The sequence below is a fragment of the Sander lucioperca genome, chromosome 15 (assembly GCF_008315115.2).
Source record: "Sander lucioperca isolate FBNREF2018 chromosome 15, SLUC_FBN_1.2, whole genome shotgun sequence".
Classification (NCBI taxonomy): domain Eukaryota; kingdom Metazoa; phylum Chordata; class Actinopteri; order Perciformes; family Percidae; genus Sander; species Sander lucioperca.
The window spans coordinates 22,391,213-22,411,086 of NC_050187.1; the positions used below are offsets into that span (position 1 = coordinate 22,391,213).

Consider the following 19,874-nt stretch of genomic DNA (forward strand, 5'->3'; position numbering starts at 1 on the left):
ATGGTTTTATAGGAATGCTTAACAAACATAATTCAGTAAGGTAAGCTAAATCATTGTTGGGTAGTTTTCTTGGTGTGTACTTTGTGCTGTGGATTGCAATAATCAGATGCAATTCAATTCTCAATCAATTTGACCTATTCTCTTACAGTATACTGCATTTACCTGCCATATATGTTCATTTTTAAAGTAAAACAATCAACTGTCTGTATTGAATGTTTTAAACAATACTTTGTTTGAATATATGTGACTATGCCACAAGACATTAGAAGCAAACCCCTTAAGCCACCATATAATGAACAAAGAGCAATAACACCTCCTAGTGGAACAATTTGAATTTAGCATGCATAAGGGAGGCATCTCCAACCCATAGTTGTTACTGGCTTTCCATTTACTGTACAATGAATTCTTCTATAGAGAGATGGAGAGAGTGTGAGTCTTTTTAACCAGAGACCATATCTCAGTATTTAAAATCCTGGCTATGGCCCTGCTTAACCACAGCTGACAGAGTTGGTTAATGTGTGTCTTCCTACTTAAGTTACATACAGTTGGAAACATACAGTAGCCTACAAAAATATATGGATGTTTGTTTTATGTCCAGGCTATATTGTAGGCTAGACATACTTTACGGTACTTGGGGACAGAAACTGAAAGCAAGAAATCCCCGTGAATCCCCGCCTCCGCAGTAGGGCGGTTACAGTAAACTAACTTTAACTTTACCAGTTCGTTCATTTCTTAAATAGGTTGACGTTAAACTAGCTATATCAGGATGATTTCCGCCGAGTCAAGCAAGTTTCCTGTGTGGTTTATCATCTTGGCTTTGCTCTCCCTCCTTGTGTCGGCGTAAGTAAAGTTACATACCGGTAGATCACACGGATGTGAAGTCTGTGAGCTAGCTCGGCTGCGTGATGGTGTTATGTCGAAGTCTGTACCCTGTTTCCGTGGTCTGGGTCAACCGTTAAATTTAGGTTAACGCTAAATGTATAGCTAGCTAATTTGAGAGTAATGTTAAGGTGAAGGGTAAGTTTGGGTTGTGATTAAGTATCACATTAGACGACAGGAATTGAGCAAGGGGGTAAACCTCTCCTCGTACCGCGAACCTCCTATGGCGCCATTTTGATGCTACAAAGCGATCACCCCCCGTTAGCATTCCATTGACTGCCATTCATTTTGGCGCCAGTTTGACAGCGAATAACTTTACATCTGAAGCGTTTAAAGACTCTATTTGTCCATTGTTTATTTCTAAAGAAACACGACAATGTATAAAAGGCTCCACTACCTTGTACCTCACGTTATGGCTCCGTAGCAGACGTTTTTGTAAAAATAGGCTAACGATTGTGTCATAACCACGCGACTTACTGTCGCATAGTAGAGGAATTACCGTATAGTACAGGAGAAGCGCGCAGGCAGTTTCGTCTCACATTAGCTGTTTAAGTGTAATTACTAATGTTAACTAGCATTTTAGTTAGCAATAATTAGCCTGTGCCTATGTCATCTCCTTACATATACCTACGCTCTCCGTCTCTGCATGATTGGGAATGATTGCGATTTCTCTTGGCACAGCTACCAGAAGACTTACAACTTTCAGACAGGTTGCTCACGGCACATTTACGTCGTCTCTCTCAGTTGGAGGCTGCGCAGTAACGCTCAGCGCTCACCGGAAAAGTGCTTCTAATGGCCTTCACTGGTCCGTCATAGACACATAGACAGTATATAAGAGGTCTCCGTCCAGAGCAACGGGATCTGTTGGTCCATTCTTATATGCAGTCTATGGAATTGAGAGGTTTTGGGCTGACAGTAGGGGGAAACAAATCGATCAGTAGCACCGGATGGGTAACGTTAACAGAATTCGCCACAACACCCGAGTTCAAAATTCTAGATAAGTAGCCTAAAATCTAACCGTTAGCAAAGCGTCGACGAGCTAGGGTGATTTTTTTAAATGTAGTAATCAGGTTATCATTTATTTCAAATAATGTGGTTGTACAACTTACTTTCATTTTCGTTTTCTGCCGTCTCAGTACCTCTTCTTCCAATGAAGGGCAAAATAGAAGCCAGCCTTGTGTCGATGGCACATACGAACATGAGGGGAGGAACTGTTGTCTGTGTGGTGCTGGTAAGACTTAGTGTCTTCTTATTATTTGGACTTCTGGTTAGTGTCGGTCAGTGGTTACCTGTTTATACTGTCCATGGTGGTTACATGTGAACTTAATGGCAATATGAAAATCAGTTTACAAGTTTAGCTGCCTTTTACAGTTTTGTACACACGTTTTCTGAAAGCATATTTCCAGAACTCACTACACATTCAAAAACTCACGCAAAAAGGCAAAAATCAATAAATCCCCTGCAAAATGAAACTCTGCTTTCAAAACAATCTTATGTCTTGTGTTCAAATGACAGACACACACACACACACACACACACACACACACACACACACACACACAATCAAGCATATATGACATTTCTAAGAACCAGTTGAACACTAATGTGCTCAATCTTAAAAAAAAAACTATTATGAATGGAAAACTTGAAGACTTGTGTCTTTTGCATGTTCAGTGTTACACTAACTATATTTGTACACAAGTCTGCTTTCATATAAATAAAAAACACACATATAACATAAACACAAATAGCCTATGTGTTTGTGGTGAGTAGTGACAACTTTTGTGTTGTTGGACACAGGCTTGTCAGAACGATAACATGATATGTTAAGATATTGATAAATATGGCCATTTCAAACTGTTAGTGTGTGCGTTTTGCCAGAAAAGGTGGTACAATACTAACTTTTAGAAATGTTTGCATGTGGGTGCCTGTGTGGGTGTGTAAATTATAGGATGGACCAAACTGAGTAAAACATTTCCTTCTGCCTCTGGCTCATGTGTCTCCATACTGTAGGTCTGCACCTGAAAGAGCACTGCACTACGAATCTACAATTTGGAACATGCGAGACCTGTCCTAAGGAGACATACAGCATTTACCCTAATAACCAGAAGTCCTGTGAGCCCTGCACATCCTGCTTACAACCCAATGGTATAATAGACATCACTGTTGTTGTTTTTTTTTTTTTTAAGAAAACATACAGATCTAAGAAAGGTGAAGGTCTGTCAGCCCCTCTAATGTTTGTTGTGTGGTTTTACTGTCCTTTTAGCCAATCTAGAGGTGGAAGAACCTTGTACCCCTGCCAGGGACACTAGGTGTCGATGTAAACATAATCACTATTGCAGCAGCGACATAAAACCCTGTAAAATCTGCAACCCTTGTAAAGTGTAAGTTCTGTTCCTATATGTAAACTAGAAAATGTATGTAAAGCTTCTTAAAACTTGGCCTTATTGACTGCAAACAGAATTAAAAAAATAATTAATATGTTAAATACTGTCACTCACACTTGCTTTACTTTTGGTTCAAGATGTGCTAAGGGTATCAAAGTAGACTGTACAGCCAACAGTGACAGAGTCTGCAATGACAAAACTGAAGGTATGGTTTAGTTAGCATTATTGTATCATGGTGGCTTCAATTAGTATATTGCCATGTAATTTATAAACAGAAATGGCGTAATTTTGTTTGTGATAAAAATATAATGTGTCTTTGTGTTTCAGGGGATAATAAAGTAGCGATAATAGTCGGCATAATTGTCATAGTGGTTGTCATTGGACTTGCTATTGGACTCCTTTTGAAGAGGAGACGCAACCGTGAGTATTTCTACTACTATGCAACTATATTTAATGGGACTAGCAGAGGGCACTAAAACATAATGTTACCCTCAGTAAAATAGCAAAATACAGTAATAATACCAGAGGTTCAGTTCACATTCAATTCAAGAAATATTCAGATTTATTGCTGTTTTTGTATCTTCTTAATAATCAGTTTGTGTCTTTTTTTGTATCAATTGTCAACATAAGGAAAGAGACAACACCAAGTCGAACTGACAGATTTTAATGCAGCTGAGGTGAGTTATTCACCAGTCCAATGTGATCTCTTTTAGTCCATTTATAACTCTCTGACCTGCTTTAAGATGTTTGGCCTTTGTCCGGTTTTATCTCACCTCTTTTGTCACACTTGCACATGTGCATGAATGATGAACGCTTTTCTGTCTCTCCTCTATCGGCATAGCTGCCTCTTTCTATAGGAGGTGCAGGTGGGTTGTCTGAAACTTTTGGTGTCCATTAGGGCTGCACGATATGAGGAAAATATCTAATTGCGATTATTTTGACTGATATTGCGATTGCGATATGATTCACGATATTGGAGGGAATGATCATTTTTGTATCAGTATTCTCATTTTTATTGAAAAATATAAAAAAAAAAAGATTGAATTTTTTGGGATCTGTACCAAACAAAGATTTTTTCTTTAGTCTGTAGGATACAATTTGTCTTCAGCACCACAATACTTTATTTTAGAATGGTTTGACACATATTTTGCCTTGAACAAATATTGCGCCCCCCTGCGATTTGGATATTGCACTAGTTCATATTGTGATTTGGATAAAATTCCGATTCATTGTGCAGCCCTAGTGTCCATGTAAGTGTGCTTGCTGTAAGTGTGCTTGCTGTATCAGTACTATTGTTGTGTGACATATTTGTAAAGCTTGTGTAAGCAATTTGTTATTTTATCACTGTGGCGTTGTAATTTGTTTATTAACATTCATTCTACTTCTGTTTCTCGGCAGCAGAGTCAGTTTCTTAGAGGTAAGAAAAGCTGTTTTGCAATATTAGAGCTTTAGTTGCTATTTCACTATATTTTGAGCTATTTAGATGAAATAGCGGATTGATTGATAACCAGACTGAATTTACATTTCATTTTACGTCATTATTCAGTCTTGTATTGCGTCATGTTCTGTTCTGTTTTTTTATACTATGTATATTGTATTATGTGTTATATGGACCGGTGTCTGCAATAAAGCTTTATATATTTGGGAGGGTTCTATTTTATTGAGTTTTTTTCTAACCAATCAGTTGTGGGTGCCAACATCATTTTTGGTTGACATGTTAGCTGCAGTGGCAGGAAGCAGTTAACTTAACAATGGTCATGACAATTTGAGAGAGATGCTGATTTCTGCCCAGTTGTTAATGATCTGTAAGTCGAATTACAACAAATGTCATCTACACTTTTTTTTACCATTAATGTAATTTTTTCTGGCCTTTTTTCATGGATGTAGTTTTTTTTGTTGCTATGGAACAAACCTGCCTACAAAGCTCTGATTGGCTCGGTTGTTCTTTTAACTGCTGTGAATTAGCACAACATCAGATCTCAGATGTGAGCAGTGATTTGTCTGGAGTCAGGCCAGATTGGTGTTGTAATTGTGACACTTTTTAATGACACAGCTCTTTTGAATCTGCCTGTGTCTTTTTTTTCATTCACTAGAATCAATAAAGTTGTGATGATATGTGTTTTGTGCTTTGTTGCATTAATCACCACTTTTCCTGTCGTTCACATAAGCTCCAGTTGTGGATCTCCAGCCTCACCTGCCTGACATTGCAGAAGTGATTGGATGGAGGGATTTGGAGGTTGTAGCGATCCGCAGCTCTATACCAAACACTGCTATTGAGGCTTGTAAAATTAACCACCCTCATAGTATTGAGGAGGCGACACTTGAACTACTAAAGATCTGGGTGGAGAAGAATGGCAGGGAGGCTTCAAGAAACTTGGTCCAAATACTACAAAGGAGTGGTAAAAGGGACAAAGCAGAGAAGGTGATGGATATATTGTCTAGACCAAATGCTGTATGAACTACCAGTTGAGATGTTTACATGATAGAATTGAAATGTAAATACGGATTTAAAGGTGTTGTTCATTTTCAAAATATGTGTTGCCCATTCACAAACTTGTCCTTTTTCATGAATATTTACCTCCACCATCAATTCCAAGTATTCCTTTTGGCTTGAAATTTTACGTTTGCATTTGCATGAACTGGGGTAGATGTTCCATATTCATGCGCCATCTTGAAATACGTTAGCCGGTAAGGGACATACATACATACATACACATACATACATATGATCTCATCGCTAGATGTGAGAAATTCCCACACATTGGACCTTTTAAATATATAGTTATAGAGAGGAATCCCTGTTATCTGCTTAAATTCTGGATTGGAGGTTTTCTTCAACTATTTACTTCCAGTTTTGGGTGTGGAAGTGTTCATAAAGATTACAATACATGTACTGAATTATGCCTCCCTCCCTGTGTTGAATTAATGATCTTGGTCAAAGGCAGGAAGAAGGATATGTGCCATATGCCATTTGAGCCACAGCTTGTATATTGTGCAATAAATGTATTATTAGAATAAAGTGTCACATGCATTTTGGTTCCTAACAAAGTAACATTACTGCACCCCATAATTGTTGTATTAGTTAAAATATTATCGTATAGTATCCAGTAATTGAAAAAATACAAATAGACCTACATCCTAATCATTCACCCTTGTATCTACATTTTTGTTCTGTAAGCTTTTTAGTGGCAGTGGGGCTGTATAACTTAACAATTATTTTCATTACTGATTTAATTTGTTGATTGTTATCTCAATTAATTATTAGATACATAAAGTATCAAACAACTGACAAAAAAGCCCATTGCAATTTAAAATTAGAAAGTCAACAAATCTATACATTTGAAGAGCTAAACTCAGTAAATTACAGTCATTGCTTTGCAAAATAACTGAAATATTTAAGTAAAATTACTGACAATTACAATTCTGTCAACTAATTATTTCAGCTCTAATTGGCACCCTGCATGTACAGTAACATTACTTCCTAGCTGTAATTTAAAGTGTTAGCCTTTACTAAGAAGTGATTTTGATGAAGTATGGTTGCAGCAAACGATAGTCTTCGTTGTTGCCAATTAATCTGCCGATTGTTTTTAATTAATCAATTAATTGTGAGCGTGTGTCAGAGTGTGACTTAAGGTAGCTTTTCATTTTGATCCCAAAGTTGCATGTTTTGGTTAATTGCCCAGTTTGAGTTTTAGCAGTGTGTGTATTTTGCATTTGGTATAGTAGATGTGTTGCATGTTTTTTTAAGATTTTTTTGGGGCATTTCTGCCTTTAATGGACAGGACAGGTGAGAAAGGGGAGAGAGAGAGGGGGAAGACATGCAGGAAATCATCACAGGTCGGAGTCAAACCCTGGACCTCTGTGTTGAGGCATAAACCTCTACATATATGTGCACCTGCTCTATCCACTGATCCAACCTGGCCATGTGTTCCATGTTTTAGCAGTTATTTGCATGGTTTTGTGGATTTGTTGTGTTTTCCTATTTGTTTGTTGGACTGGGAATCAAGATTATGAGAAGCAGCTGTGATTGCCTGGACCACGCCCTCTCCACAGCGCATGATTGGCCACAGGATTGAATGATGTGCTTGTTAAAGGTGGATGCAAAACAGGTGCAGACAGAAAGGAGGACAAAGAAAGAGAATCATGGGTGTGGCCGGCTGGAGGAGAGTTTTGTTTTTAGTATTTTTTTTTTATTGCCGTGCAGAAGTAACCGGTTTGATTTTAAAGATGGCAGTCCAGGAGGGCAGGGTTCAGAATTGCAAAGAAGGTGAGGCTCAGCATCTCCCAGACCTCTGTGTTTTCTGTTGTCATGGAGAAGGTGGCCGTGTAGAGGTGGTGCTCCTTGTGGAAGAAATGGTAGAGCCAGAACACCTTGTGATGTAGCAGATGCCACAAAAAGTACTGCATGTCGAACAGGAGGAGGCAGGCTAGTACGTCCTTAACAGTCAGCATGTCAGGTACCAGTGGAGAAGAAAACACAGGCCTCCAGTGCCAGTATACAACAGAAAGGGGGAAAATGACACACATGGATGTGGAGAATTTTGCGCAAGCACCTGCAAGCCATTGCCCATGTATGTTTAACAAGACACTGACAAATAAAACATGTCCTGTCATGTGTGCCAATAAATGACTTTTTTAAGATGTTTTATGTCTGTAAGCCAGTGGATTTTTGATTCTAAAGGCCAACATTTTGATTGTTGTTGTAGACAGAGTATTTTCTTTTTCTTTTCTTTTTTTCACTGTTATTTTTACAGGCAAGTCATTAAGAACAGGTTCTTATTTACAATGGCGGCCTGACAAGTGGCATAGTCACTTAGGGAGAGGGAAGGAGGGCTAGATAATAAATACATTAGAAATACATACAGTTTAGAAATTACATAAAATACTATTTGAAATACTAAACGGAAAACAATAAACCCTTATAATGAGATAAGTGCACAGGTACATGGGTGAGTAAGAGAGGGAGAAACCATTCAAATATTTAGCTGGAAAAATTATTATGTAGAGAAGCAACTGCATATGTCCGTGAACAAGGACGATATGATGGTTTTGAAGGAGGAAATGGAAATTAGTTTGTCCAGTTTGAGAATCTTTTGCAGAGCGTTCCAGTCGCGAGCGGCAGCAGATTCAAAAGATGCGAGACCAAAGGCAGAGTTGGTTTTGGGAATGCTTAGCTGAAGATGAAGTGAGGACCGGGTGTTGTATGTGACAGACTTTGGCTGCAACAGGTGACCTAAGTAAGGAGTTGATCGGCCAAGAAGGGTCTTGTAAATTAAAGTGAACCAGTGACTCTTACAGCGGATGTGAAGGGAGGGCCAGTTGACAGATGAATATAGTGTGCAGTGGTGTGTATTGAAGGGGGCATTTGTGGCAAACCTGATAGCGGAATGGTAAAGAGTGTCGAGTTTTGATAGAGTGGTCTTGCAAGCAACCCTGTATATAGTGTCACCATAATCTAACATGGGTAGAATGGTCATTTGAATGAGAGTGAGTTTGGCAGAAGTGGTGAAGGTGGAGCGGTTTCTGTAAAGGAAACTGAGCTTGGCCTTGACCTTAGATTGCAGCTGTGATATGTGGATGGAGAAAGAAAGTGACGTTTCCAACCAGATGCCCAAGTATTTATATGCAGTGACTTGTTCAAGGATAGCCCCCTTGCAGGTGGTGATGTTAAGGGTGGGAGAAGGCGTAGTACCCTTACGGTAAAACCACATGACTAGTTTTGGAGGTATTGAGAGTGAGTTTGAGTTGGGTAAAAGACTGCTGTAGTTGGAAGAAGCTATCTTGCAGGGTAGCTTGAACAGTATCAGGGGAAGGACCAGTGGCATAAAGAATTGTATCATCAGCATATAAGTGTGTGAATTGCCAGCTGCCTGAGGAATGTTATTAATGTATATTAATGGGGCCACATATGGAGCCTTGGGGGACACCCCTGGTGACCGGGAGAGAATGGAGAAAAGGTTTTCAAATCATACACATTGCACCCAGTGACAGAGATAATTGGAGAACCAAACCAGTGAGTGATCAGTGACACCAATGCTGCTAAGTCTGTGAATGAGTGTATTGTGGTCCACGGAGTCAAAAGCTTTGGCAAGGTCAATGAATATAGCAGCGCAGTGTTGTTTGGTATCTAATGCGGATGTAATGTCATAGAGTACTTTTGTGGTAGCTGTAACACAACCATACCCAGATCGAAAGCCAGACTGTGCCCCAGAGATGATACCGTTCACATTAAGGTGATTGGTTAGTTGTTTGTTGACAAGTTTTTCCAGAATCTTAGACACACAAGGTAAGTTGGAAATGGACCTATAATTGTTTATGAAGTGACGATTGAATGCTTCAGCCATAGAGTTTTTATTAGTAACAACTATATCATCCACTCTTAGAGACAGGGGTACGGACCGGGGTTTGTTTTCAAGTTTTTTTTTTACTGTGTTCCAAAATGCTTTAGGATTGGCACCACAAAGTGAGAACTGTTCTTTGAAGTAGCCGCCTTTGGCCTGCCTCACTGTTTGTGTGGGCTTGTTCTTCATCTGGCGAAATAAAAGGTTGTCATTGGCAGAATGTGACTTGCGTGCTTTGCGCCAGGCTGTATTTTTTTTTTTTTTTTAGCTGAAGCAGAACAGCTAGATCACGATTAATCTATGGGCTGTTGTGATTTTTTTTTTTTTTTTATGCGTATCTTTTTGTTTGGGGCATGTTTGTTGATCACAGCAGTAAGAAGATCTCTAAACAACAACCATGCATCATTCACAGTGGGAATCAGGCTGACTCTATACCAGCTTACATTGGCCAGATCACGTAAGAAAGCTTTAACATCAAAATGTTTCAAAATACATTTAGTGGTGATTATGACAGGCTGTTTGACAGAAAGGTGTAACACAGGCAATAAAACAGTGGTCGCTGAGGTCATTGCAAAATACACCCGATAGGTACATGAGTGGGGCATTTGTAAACACAACATGTATCAATGTGGCCTTGCCACAGCTTTTGGGATTGTATCTAGTTGGAAGGTTTATGATTTGGTGAAGGTTTAGGCAGTCAAATGTTGTACAACTTTCTCAGGGGGATTAAGCATGTCCCAGTTTAGGTCGCCGAGTAGGATCAGCTCGGACCTGGTGAAAGGCGCAAGAGCACTGCTTAAGGCCTCTAGGGTACATGCTGGTGCAGATGGAGGGCGATAGCAGTCAGCCACTGATAAAGAAAAGCTGTTGGATAGTTTGATATTAAGAACAAGAAGATCATACTGTTTGGGTATAGACTTCGCTAGGGCTATACTACACTAAAGATGTTCTTTTTCTGAAAATTGCCCCCCCCCCCCCCCACCCTTAGATGAACTATACTGCCAAAACAGGTTGTAACCAGATAAATTCAGCTCAGGGTAGGGAATAGAGTTACGCAGCCATGTCTCAGTGATCACTAAAACTTCTGGGTTAGAACTCTCAACCCACACTTTAAGCTGGCCCAGTTTAGGTATGCTTCTTGCGTTTACATGCGAAAACCCAAGGTTTTTGCGGTTACAAAAATCAACAAAACATATGTTATTTGAGGCCACACGATCTGCAGGGAAAGCAACACCAGAAGAGGGGCCAGGATGGACATGAACATTACCAGAAATCATAAGCAGTAGGCTAGTGTGGCTTTATCTGTGGGTCCTTTTTGTGTCCTGATTTGCTCAAGCATGAAGTGCCACCTTGTGGATGCAAAATATTTCTTGTTACCATAGAGCCTAGTAGTGTAACAGTGTGTTGTTAATTTGTATGCCATTTTCAAGATTAGCTGAGATATTTCATGTAACATTTGACCCACGTCAAGGCCCAACTTGTTCATTTTCAGTAGTGAAATTTAAGAAAGTTTTTTGTTTGGTTTACATTTTGCAACATCTTATGACTTAAAAGTGAAAATTAGCAAAATCAACAAATGCTTTTATGCACACCATCCACTTATGATTAAGTTAAAGTCTTAGGGGTTTCACAACTACTGATGATCTAGTCATTCAATGTTTGCAAAAGCTTTTTAATATAACCTTCAGAGAACCCTCTATGATCCTTTAGGGAAAGTTCCCTGAAGGTTTCTTATTTGTTGAGCACTTCCTCCCACAATAGCCTACTTCCTACAATATCACGTTAATATAAGATGTAGGCCCCTATGTTTTATATTGAAATGGATACATAGTGCACAGTGACAGTATAGGCGCAATACACAGTTGTAGGTTGACTTCTGCAAATAGTAAATTCATTCAGACAGATTAAAGTTTTTAAACTGGATTACATCAAGTGACAACAGCTTGACTGTGCACACCATTTATGATATTTTAAATTCATCACGAAACCGGAGCTCTACAGCTCAAGAAGAGGGGTAGCTGGGCGGTGTCTGTCTTTATGGGTGGGCCGCACAGTCAGGAAATGTGTAAGAAAAGAGCTGTGAAAAAACGGTGATCCCTCGTTGTTCACATGAGTTTGATGAGGCTGAGTTCATTGGAGAGCCCACCACTGTTCATCATCATGAACCTAGCCAGAGAACAGCATAAAGGTAGGTTTATCAACTTTATTTTTTACACCGAATGATTTCTAAATCTACTTCTCTAGACTTGTAAATTGACCAAGAGCGATGTCCAAGCCGCTAAACGTGCAATTATGTTGCCCAAATGATGCTTGTTGCAAAATGTTCTGGAAAGTAAACGTTTTAGCTGTTGTTGTTTGCTACAACGCTTTAGACAGCATCATATAGAGCACAGTTTGTAAGCTGGTGAGTGACTCATGTATCTGGAATAAGTTTTTCTGCTGCGACATTTCCGTGATGAGTGAGCGCCGCGGGTTACTATTTTGTTGCTAAGACAACCGAGGAGGTAACCGTTGGCAATGTGTGTAGTAAACGACATCACTTTACAAGTATGTGTGTTTAACATGTAGGCCTACTCATGTAGGCTACTTATAATAACTATATGCCCCAATTTACGGGCTGATTGAGTAACATTTTTAAAGTAGGCACTTGTACTTCAGTGGTGAACGAAGTAGGCCTACTCAGATCTGTAATTCAAGTACAATTAGCAATAGCCTACCTCAGAGTAGAAATCTACTGTGAAAAAGGCTAGAAGTCCTTTTAAAATTTGTACAAAAGTCTTAGGATCAAAATAAACCTAACGTTTCAAAAGTAGCCTACTCGGGCAGAATGATCAATTTTAGAATATTACATTATGGATTATAATTGATGCATTGATGTATAGGCCTAGGCCTACATCACTTTTATGTTGTAGCAGGTAAGGGTGGAGCTGATATGAATTAGCCTACCTAATATACTGCTGGGTAGCTTATAGTTAATGATAAATCATCATTTGATAGTTGATTATACTTTGTGTTAATAATCTGAACCTGCAAAGTAACCAGTAGCCTAGGCTAACTAAAGCTTTAAAAGCAATGTATTCAAGTAAGGTACAAATAGGCCTACTTAAAATTGTACTTAAGTAGCCTACAGTACTTGAGTAAATGGGCATCATACACAACTGACTTTTTGACTACTTCCATTCATAAAATATTGTAGGCTACTCCTTACTCCAACATAAGAGAAGAAAATGTATGCTTTTTACTCCACTACATTTATTTGACAGCTGTAGCTACTGGTTACTTTACAGATTAAAATGGTTCATATGAAAATGATACAAAATATAAAGCATAAGCTGTGTAAAATGATTAAGCAATAATTAACATAGTAGCCATGCTAATAACACTAATAGTAATACATTTTATTTATATAGCGCTTTACAGGGTACTCTTTAAGAAACTTTACAATGAGACCAGTACATTAAGCACAACATGACAATCCAATATTATCATAATTTTGCTGATAATGCTTAGGCTATGTACTTTAAGGAGTTTTACTTTTACCAGAGTATTTTTATATAGTGGTCTTAGTAATTAATGTTGTAACTAAAACATTTTTGAGGAAAAGTGAGTAGGATTCAGGCTTTGTTTATTTCGTTTGTTTGTTTGAATGGAATGAGCCATGTAGGCTAAGTGTTGGAAAACATCACAGTGAGTAAGTCATGGGAAGTTTCCCCTGGCTCTGTTGCCACACATACTCTGCCATTACTGCTGACATTTTAAAGCTCAAGTCTGACAGAACATCTCATGTGTACTTCCCGTTTCTCGTTTCAGTTATTTGCCGAAGGAAGTCCCATTTTGAGCATATTATATGCTTTTATTTTAAAGATCATAATGATAGTAATTCAATTTAATTATTCAAATAACTTTATTTATCCCCTGGGGGCAATTAAACTTCAACTAAAAGTGTGAACATTAGCAAGAGACTTATGTAATTTCCTCTTTTGTACAGTATATTGCATTAGTTGTGGGTTATCTGATGACGTCCAGGAAAGTAAGATAATAATGTCAATGTGAGTTTTTCCCACATTGTTTCACTTAGAAGCAGGATTTCATCTTATATAATCTTTATTTGGACATTTTCCAGAAAGGGAGGTGTTATTCAGTTTTTGTTTTTGGACAAAATGTTAACAGGATGTAAATGCTAACAGGCACAATGTTGGTAACTAAATAGGGTTATCAGAGAAGGGCAACCAAGCGGCTGAATCTTCCTTCCTCACATGTTGCACAGTCTGATACTGAACAAGTGCGTCACTCAGCCCACTGCCTCTATATTTAGCGGTACAATCTGTGCTTCCCCTAGGGTGGAGTATACAAAAAATTACTGGATTCTTTTTATATATACCATGATTTTCATACATTTTATTCAGAAACACTAATTTTTTGTTTTATATCCACCTGGATTCTCAATAAAACCACTGTCTGTTTTTGTTTCAGGATCTGAGCTGCAGCTGCCTGGAAGTCTGTGACGTACTTAAATGTGTATTTCAGAAACAAGCTGAAGATGCAGGGGGCCATTGCACGAGTGTGTATGGTGATGGCCGCTGCCATATTAAACCACCCCTTGCTCTTTCCCCAAGAGAACACCACACTCCAGGACCAGGAGCTCATAGCTCGCATGCGGGAGCACGAGGAGAGGCTTGAAATGGAGCAGGCCAGGCTGGAGAAAGAGCTTTCACATCTGGACTCAAAGGAGGAAGAACCTAGCTCGGAGGAAGGTTATAGTTGGTACTTTTGGAGCATAGTGTATTTCGTCATATTCTTCGCTATCGAGAAGTGCAGGGTGCAGTGTGGTGCTGACACAGAAATCCGGCCAGTTGAGGATGAAGACATGTTTTTAGAGAGTGGATCCATCACCCCCAGGACGATGGTGCTGGATAAGGATATCCTGACCAACTTCTGTGACAAATGCACCTACACTTCAGCCCATGAAAACTGGAGGGTGAGGGAGTTTGTTGAGGGTTTTGCCGATGACTTGCTTGAATCGCTCAGGAGTGTATGTGACAGGGAGGCAGACATGGAGGTCTGGGACTTTGTCGGGATTGGAAGCATGTTTGAGTCATGGAAGGTTTGCAAGCCACTGATGTGCGACCTTATAGTGCCTTTCTCGCCTCCAGATCCATACTCCTTTCAGTTCCACCTGTGGTGCAGCCCCTCCAGTGACATGCCTCCCGACATGCAGGGCTGCGGCAAGATAAAGGTGACCAGGTTTGGTGAGAACGAGGAGGGCTGTCTCTGTGGCAATGCTAACCTGGGAGAGGACATGCTTTGTCTGTTGCATGGCAAGGATGACACACTCAAAGTGGACCATAGTCCTGATGAATTGCTGTGCTCTAGAAACACACGTTTCTTAGCCAAAGATCAAGTCATGAAGTGGTTTCAGATCTCTGTAACCAAAGCTTGGGGACGCATCTCTCACAAATACGACTTTGAGGTCACTTTTCGCAACCTGGATGCTGCCGGTGCTCTGAAGATCCGATTCCGTTCAGGGAAAGTCATCGTAATGAACATCATACCGGTGGTTCAGTTGGAGGATACAGATGCTTATTTCGTCTCACACTTTCCATCAGATTGTGACAGCTTTCCTGACCCATACTGGCCCCTCTCTTTTGCTGTCTATGAGAGGAATTTGCTGAAACATTTCACTAAACGCCTACCACAACATTCCTGTCATTTACACTGCCTTCAGATAGTTACCTTCCTACACAGAAAGCAGACAGGGCTCACAGGAAAAAGTGCCCTGACTAACTACCACTTAAAGACTGCTCTGTTGCATCTGTTGCTGAGTAAAAGGCCCTCTGTGTGGGGCATTAAGAGTGTGGAGCACAGGCTTCGGGATGTGCTCAGCTTCTTGCAGAGGAGCCTACATGAGAAGAGACTTCATCATGTTCTGATTGGGAACAGTAACGTGCCAAAGGAAGTCCAGGTACCTGAGATAATTCGCAAAGCAGAGCCCATCAATCTGTTCCGGTCTCTGGTGTTGCAGAGGGAACTTTATGCAACAACAGTCAGGCATTTCCACGAGATGTTGAGAAATGCACCTGTGCTCATACAAGAGTACACACCGCACTTACCAAATGGAGGTTTACACCAGACTAGATGAAAGTTTGTGAGCTTTGGCCAGGTATTTTATCATGACTAAAGCACTAGCAGATCTTTAAATATCACTGTGTTACTAAGAATAAGGTTAAAAATAGTTGCACCAGCTACACAAATAAAAGGTGCACATTACGTTATTTTAGTTACCTAACCCTTGTTGCAGTTGCTTACTTTACGCTTGACAAGGTAGTGTGAATAAGGGACTCTGAACAATACATTAGCAGAATTTAAACTGGTTTCTTTTTTTTTTTTAATTCAGTCTGTAGGACTGTTTCTTGCTTGTTTTATAGGTGTAACCTGGACGAGAGTTTTTCAGTAGTTATTTGCTGCCTTTTAAAAGAAGCAGCAACAAGTATTAGTAATGCATCTCACCATACACCTATAAAAGGCAAAGCACTTTTTTAAATCAAACATTTAAACAGAAATACCTCTCATGTTATGCTGGTCTAAATGGAGAGTAAATTACCAGTGTAGCAGTGTTTTTGTTTGCATTCATACTGTTGCAAATCTGATGGCAGCTATTACACTTTGTAATGTTCAATGTTTTTTTTTTATTTATTACAGAGCAAACTTTTGTTACATTTCTACTGTCTTGTCCGGTTGTCCCGTTTATTAATGGGACCACCCTGTGTAGCCTGGGGGAAAACATGTTTATTATAACAGTCAAAAAATCTGATTCAGGCCAGAGTCATTGTACAATTATGTACAATTTTTATTAGAAAAAGTGTCACATCATTAAGCACCTTGAGTCATATTTACCTCACTGTACCTCATTCCTATTATAGTTCATATTTTTTTCTTCAATAACAAAATAAGTCTTAATTGTTTAATAAAAACATGAATTGTATCACTTTAATGTTTTAATTTACCGTATATTTTCCTATTACATCAGAGTTAGAAAAAACAGACATGACTCCAAAATAACCATGACCAAAAACATGGATATGAATAATAAATGGGACGGTTTAAAGGCCCTGAACACCCACACAGGTGTTTATAGTTAATGTGGCTGATTGGACCTTTCCCACGACTGTGTGGGTGTGGTTAGACGGAGTGACATCTTCCTGAGTCCACGGTTAGTGTTGTTGCACCTGTTAGGGCGGGACAAATGACACATTTGTCATCCTTGTTGGTAGAAAGAATTTGTGACCTAATAGACCTTTTTCACAGCAGACATGTTGACATGTCATAGTAGGAAAAACACAGGTGTATTCAAAACCATTAATGATGGCTGTGTTCCACTTAGGAGAGGCCCTGGTATTGTGCATGCTGACTCACTGAAATAGCTTACTGGGACACTTGATGGAATTGAGCCATCGTTAAGGTGATCAATTTCAGCTGTGCTTTTCCTACTATGACAAGTCAAAATGTCTGCTGTGAAAAAGGTCCATATGTTCCCATCAAAGCTCCGGCCCACCTTCAACCTGAAAAAGGGTCTAATCAGCCAGAATAACTGAAAACACCTGTATCACTTCTTTTCTACAGGCCATAGTCGTAGTTGGGTTTCCCCTCAACGTAAGTCTTGTAGAAGGCTTTGTAGTTGTCCACACTGTGCATGGTGGCTTTGACAGCCGCGTCATCCAGCATGCGCTCTGTCCACTTCTTCAGCTCAGGTGTGCTGTCAAGGCAGCTGAAAAGACAACAGGAATCAAATCATTCACTTAAGACCAAATTACAACACCTGGACATTAGTTGTCCTCATGAAATATGATTTGTCAGATGTCATGAAGGAAATCTGACGAAGAAGACTTATAGGCTCTGTTCTGGTGAGATTCCCTGCTCTTCATCATACAAGTCTTACTTTTGTACTGTACTTAATATTTGTACTTTTTGCTCCTCTCCATGCTACCATCAATAAAATGCATTTAATTTTAAATGTCCTGAGAGATTGTTACTTACTGTTTCAGTTCAAACACCTCCAGCCTCTCAAACCACGGCCACATCATGTAGTCAATCATTGTGATGGAATCACCACCAAAATACTTGGTCTTCTTGTTAACCAGGTCCTGAAAAATAAACATCACGTCCATTAGCCTTGTATAAAACACTAAACTAGCCAGTTTAAAGTCAGTCATTAAAGACAGGCACGTGGGTGATCTCACTTTACTCTTAATCATTGACCGTTAATTACAATTCATAGACAATTACAGCCGCACTCTCATGCTCATTCCTGGGGACAATTTTGACTTTACAATCTACCAAATCAAACATGTCTGAACGTGTAAAGAAACCAGAGCACTCGACTTAGCAACCTACCTCATTTAATTTGGAAAGCTTCTCTTTCAGTTCAGCTTCCAGTTCTGAGACATCCTGGCCGTTTTTTCTTCCCATTGGGATCTTGTAGAAGTATGGTGTTATCTGTAGAAAACCGTGGCTTTAATATGATTAACAGAAAACAAGTATACAAAACATAACCCCAGGATTAAGATACAAGTCTTCAACTGCCTTGCACTATATTTATATTTAAATCTTAGACTATACCGATATTGCACTATTCCTTCCCTCTCTCCAATTGTTATAGTATATTTCTTGTAAAGTTGTAAATTCCATTGTTATTCTTACTGTCCTGTTTTTATTCTTTATATGTTAAGTGAGTGTTGTACTTTGAGAGCAAAGATTAACCAGAGTCAAATTCCTTGTTTGTTTACGCAAAACCTGGCCAATAAAGCTGATTCTGATATAAGGTACCTTGGAAAATAGCTCCAGCATCATCTTCTGTTGAGCTTTACCAAAAGGAGAGGAAGGAAGCAGCTTTTTCTCAGGGTAAACTTCATCCAGGTAGTCACAGGTGATGGGAGACTCATATATCACCTCCCCAGCAGGTGTCTCCAGTGTTGGGACAAGACCAAGGGGATTCCTCTCAAGGAACCAGTCAGGTTTGTCTTTCAGGTTGATGTTGATGGTGTCATGCCTAAAAGAGAAAAAAAGGTTATTTAATCGAAAGCACACATCACAGGAATTTAATGTCTTGCTATTAGTGAAGCTATGGTTAAAAATAATATATAATTAAACGTGTCTTTACTTGATCCCTTTGGCACTCAGCACTAATCTGGTCCTCTGGGCGAAGGGGCAGAATCTCATGCTGTAAAGTCTGATGTAGCCGTTGGGGACTGGACCGGGTGCAGCACTCCCTGTAAGGAAAAAATATTGCCATTTCCATACATGACAAAATGCAACTAGGAGAGCATGTTGATTTATGTTTGCGGCCATTTATGCCTGAAATTAAATTACAACAGCTGTAGTGGTGAATAATAATATTTAGTAAAGAATCTCAGTAATTAACTTCTTTATCCAATGTAAATGTCTTCAGAACTTCATCCTTTCAGCCATTTACTGTCACATAGCAGAGTGAGATGTGTCCCTAACCTTTACACTGATTTATAATATCAGTAAATTAGCCTAAAGTACTTCTAGGTAATTTTAGTCGTATTTTACAACTGCATGTCATCAGATCAGAGTATCCACAAAGAGTCGCTGTACACTGAGCGAATTCTGTCTTAAGTGCATTACATTACATTCAGTGGTACAGATAATACTCAAGGTAAAACGGAGTTGATTATTTGGGCTATTTACACCCCTACTACTTAACTACTGTTGGATGTATTATAAGAACGGACTGAGGAGGTTAACGTTACATGATAATGCATGTAATCAGCATGACTCGGCAGAAATAGCCATCATGACTTAGCAGAAATATTAACGTAACAGCAGTCATATAGAGGAAGAAATCTCGAATGGGATCTCAAACATCTGGCAGCATGCAAAGTTCAGTTTAATAACTCAGGTCTTAATGCAAAGCAATGCATTCAGTGGAAAAGAAAGACACAGACATAAACTTCTGATATTTTAACGTTACGTCTTACGTGACAGATTTAAGGAAGTGACAAAGAATAATTGCTAATCGTAGTTAAGCTTGCTAGCAAGTCAGTCAGTAATCGCTGTGTGTCTTACCTTTGGCGAAACACTTTTCAGTAGACATGTTAACACTGAAAACGGCCTTGGCAAGGACGGAGAAGGTTTGTGAATGACCGAGAAGACAGGTTGGGTTGAATTATTGAATGTGTAAACCACTTCCGGTATGAGCGTGTCAGATAAGTATCAACCAATAGCATGAAAGGGGGGGGTCCTAGGA

At 39.4% G+C, this 19,874-nt stretch overlaps 3 protein-coding genes across 6 annotated transcripts; 2 read left to right on the forward strand and 1 right to left on the reverse strand.

Moving 5' to 3' along the window:
* The first annotated feature begins 651 nt into the window (after positions 1-651).
* Positions 652-5,870, forward strand: fas (Fas cell surface death receptor). 4 transcript variants are annotated; one of them, XM_031307042.2, is made up of 9 exons: positions 652-840; positions 2,016-2,110; positions 2,893-3,027; positions 3,146-3,263; positions 3,404-3,471; positions 3,594-3,686; positions 3,897-3,943; positions 4,665-4,683; positions 5,435-5,870. In XM_031307042.2, exons 1-9 carry the CDS (start codon positions 767-769, stop codon positions 5,722-5,724), a joined length of 939 nt encoding a protein of 312 aa, XP_031162902.1. In that variant the 5' UTR covers positions 652-766; the 3' UTR covers positions 5,725-5,870. The 4 variants fall into 4 exon arrangements, with proteins under 4 accessions (XP_031162902.1, XP_035848180.1, XP_031162909.1 ...); XM_035992287.1 differs by having other exon boundaries at positions 5,441-5,870; XM_031307049.2 differs by having other exon boundaries at positions 4,668-4,683.
* A 5,748-nt stretch (positions 5,871-11,618) lies between these two features.
* Positions 11,619-16,646, forward strand: LOC116055209 (inositol 1,4,5-trisphosphate receptor interacting protein). Its single transcript, XM_031307029.2, has 2 exons — positions 11,619-11,795; positions 14,081-16,646. Exon 2 carries the CDS (start codon positions 14,148-14,150, stop codon positions 15,744-15,746), a length of 1,599 nt encoding a protein of 532 aa, XP_031162889.1. The 5' UTR covers positions 11,619-11,795; positions 14,081-14,147; the 3' UTR covers positions 15,747-16,646.
* A 550-nt stretch (positions 16,647-17,196) lies between these two features.
* On the reverse strand, positions 17,197-19,866 carry LOC116055245 (glutathione S-transferase omega-1). Its single transcript, XM_031307078.2, has 6 exons — positions 19,694-19,866; positions 18,765-18,873; positions 18,431-18,653; positions 17,999-18,100; positions 17,642-17,748; positions 17,197-17,372 (listed from the first exon to the last, which is right to left on the reverse strand). Exons 1-6 carry the CDS (start codon positions 19,719-19,721, stop codon positions 17,222-17,224), a joined length of 720 nt encoding a protein of 239 aa, XP_031162938.1. The 5' UTR covers positions 19,722-19,866; the 3' UTR covers positions 17,197-17,221.
* Positions 19,867-19,874: the final 8 nt, after the last annotated feature.

Bases quoted from the DNA above. Each gene is read 5' to 3' on its own strand.
- fas (XM_031307042.2), top strand. From the start codon at position 767: ATGATTTCCGCCGAGTCAAGCAAGTTTCCTGTGTGGTTTATCATCTTG. The intron at 3,472-3,593 runs GTATGGTTTAGT...TTTGTGTTTCAG, and splicing joins CTGCAATGACAAAACTGAAG to GGGATAATAAAGTAGCGATA. The intron at 3,687-3,896 runs GTGAGTATTTCT...TGTCAACATAAG, and splicing joins TTTGAAGAGGAGACGCAACC to GAAAGAGACAACACCAAGTC.
- LOC116055209 (XM_031307029.2), top strand. From the start codon at position 14,148: ATGCAGGGGGCCATTGCACGAGTGTGTATGGTGATGGCCGCTGCCATA.
- LOC116055245 (XM_031307078.2), bottom strand. From the start codon at position 19,721: ATGTCTACTGAAAAGTGTTTCGCCAAAG. The intron at 18,874-19,693 runs GTAAGACACACA...TTTTCCTTACAG, and splicing joins TGAAAAGTGTTTCGCCAAAG to GGAGTGCTGCACCCGGTCCA. The intron at 18,101-18,430 runs GTACCTTATATC...GGTTTTCTACAG, and splicing joins TGCTGGAGCTATTTTCCAAG to ATAACACCATACTTCTACAA.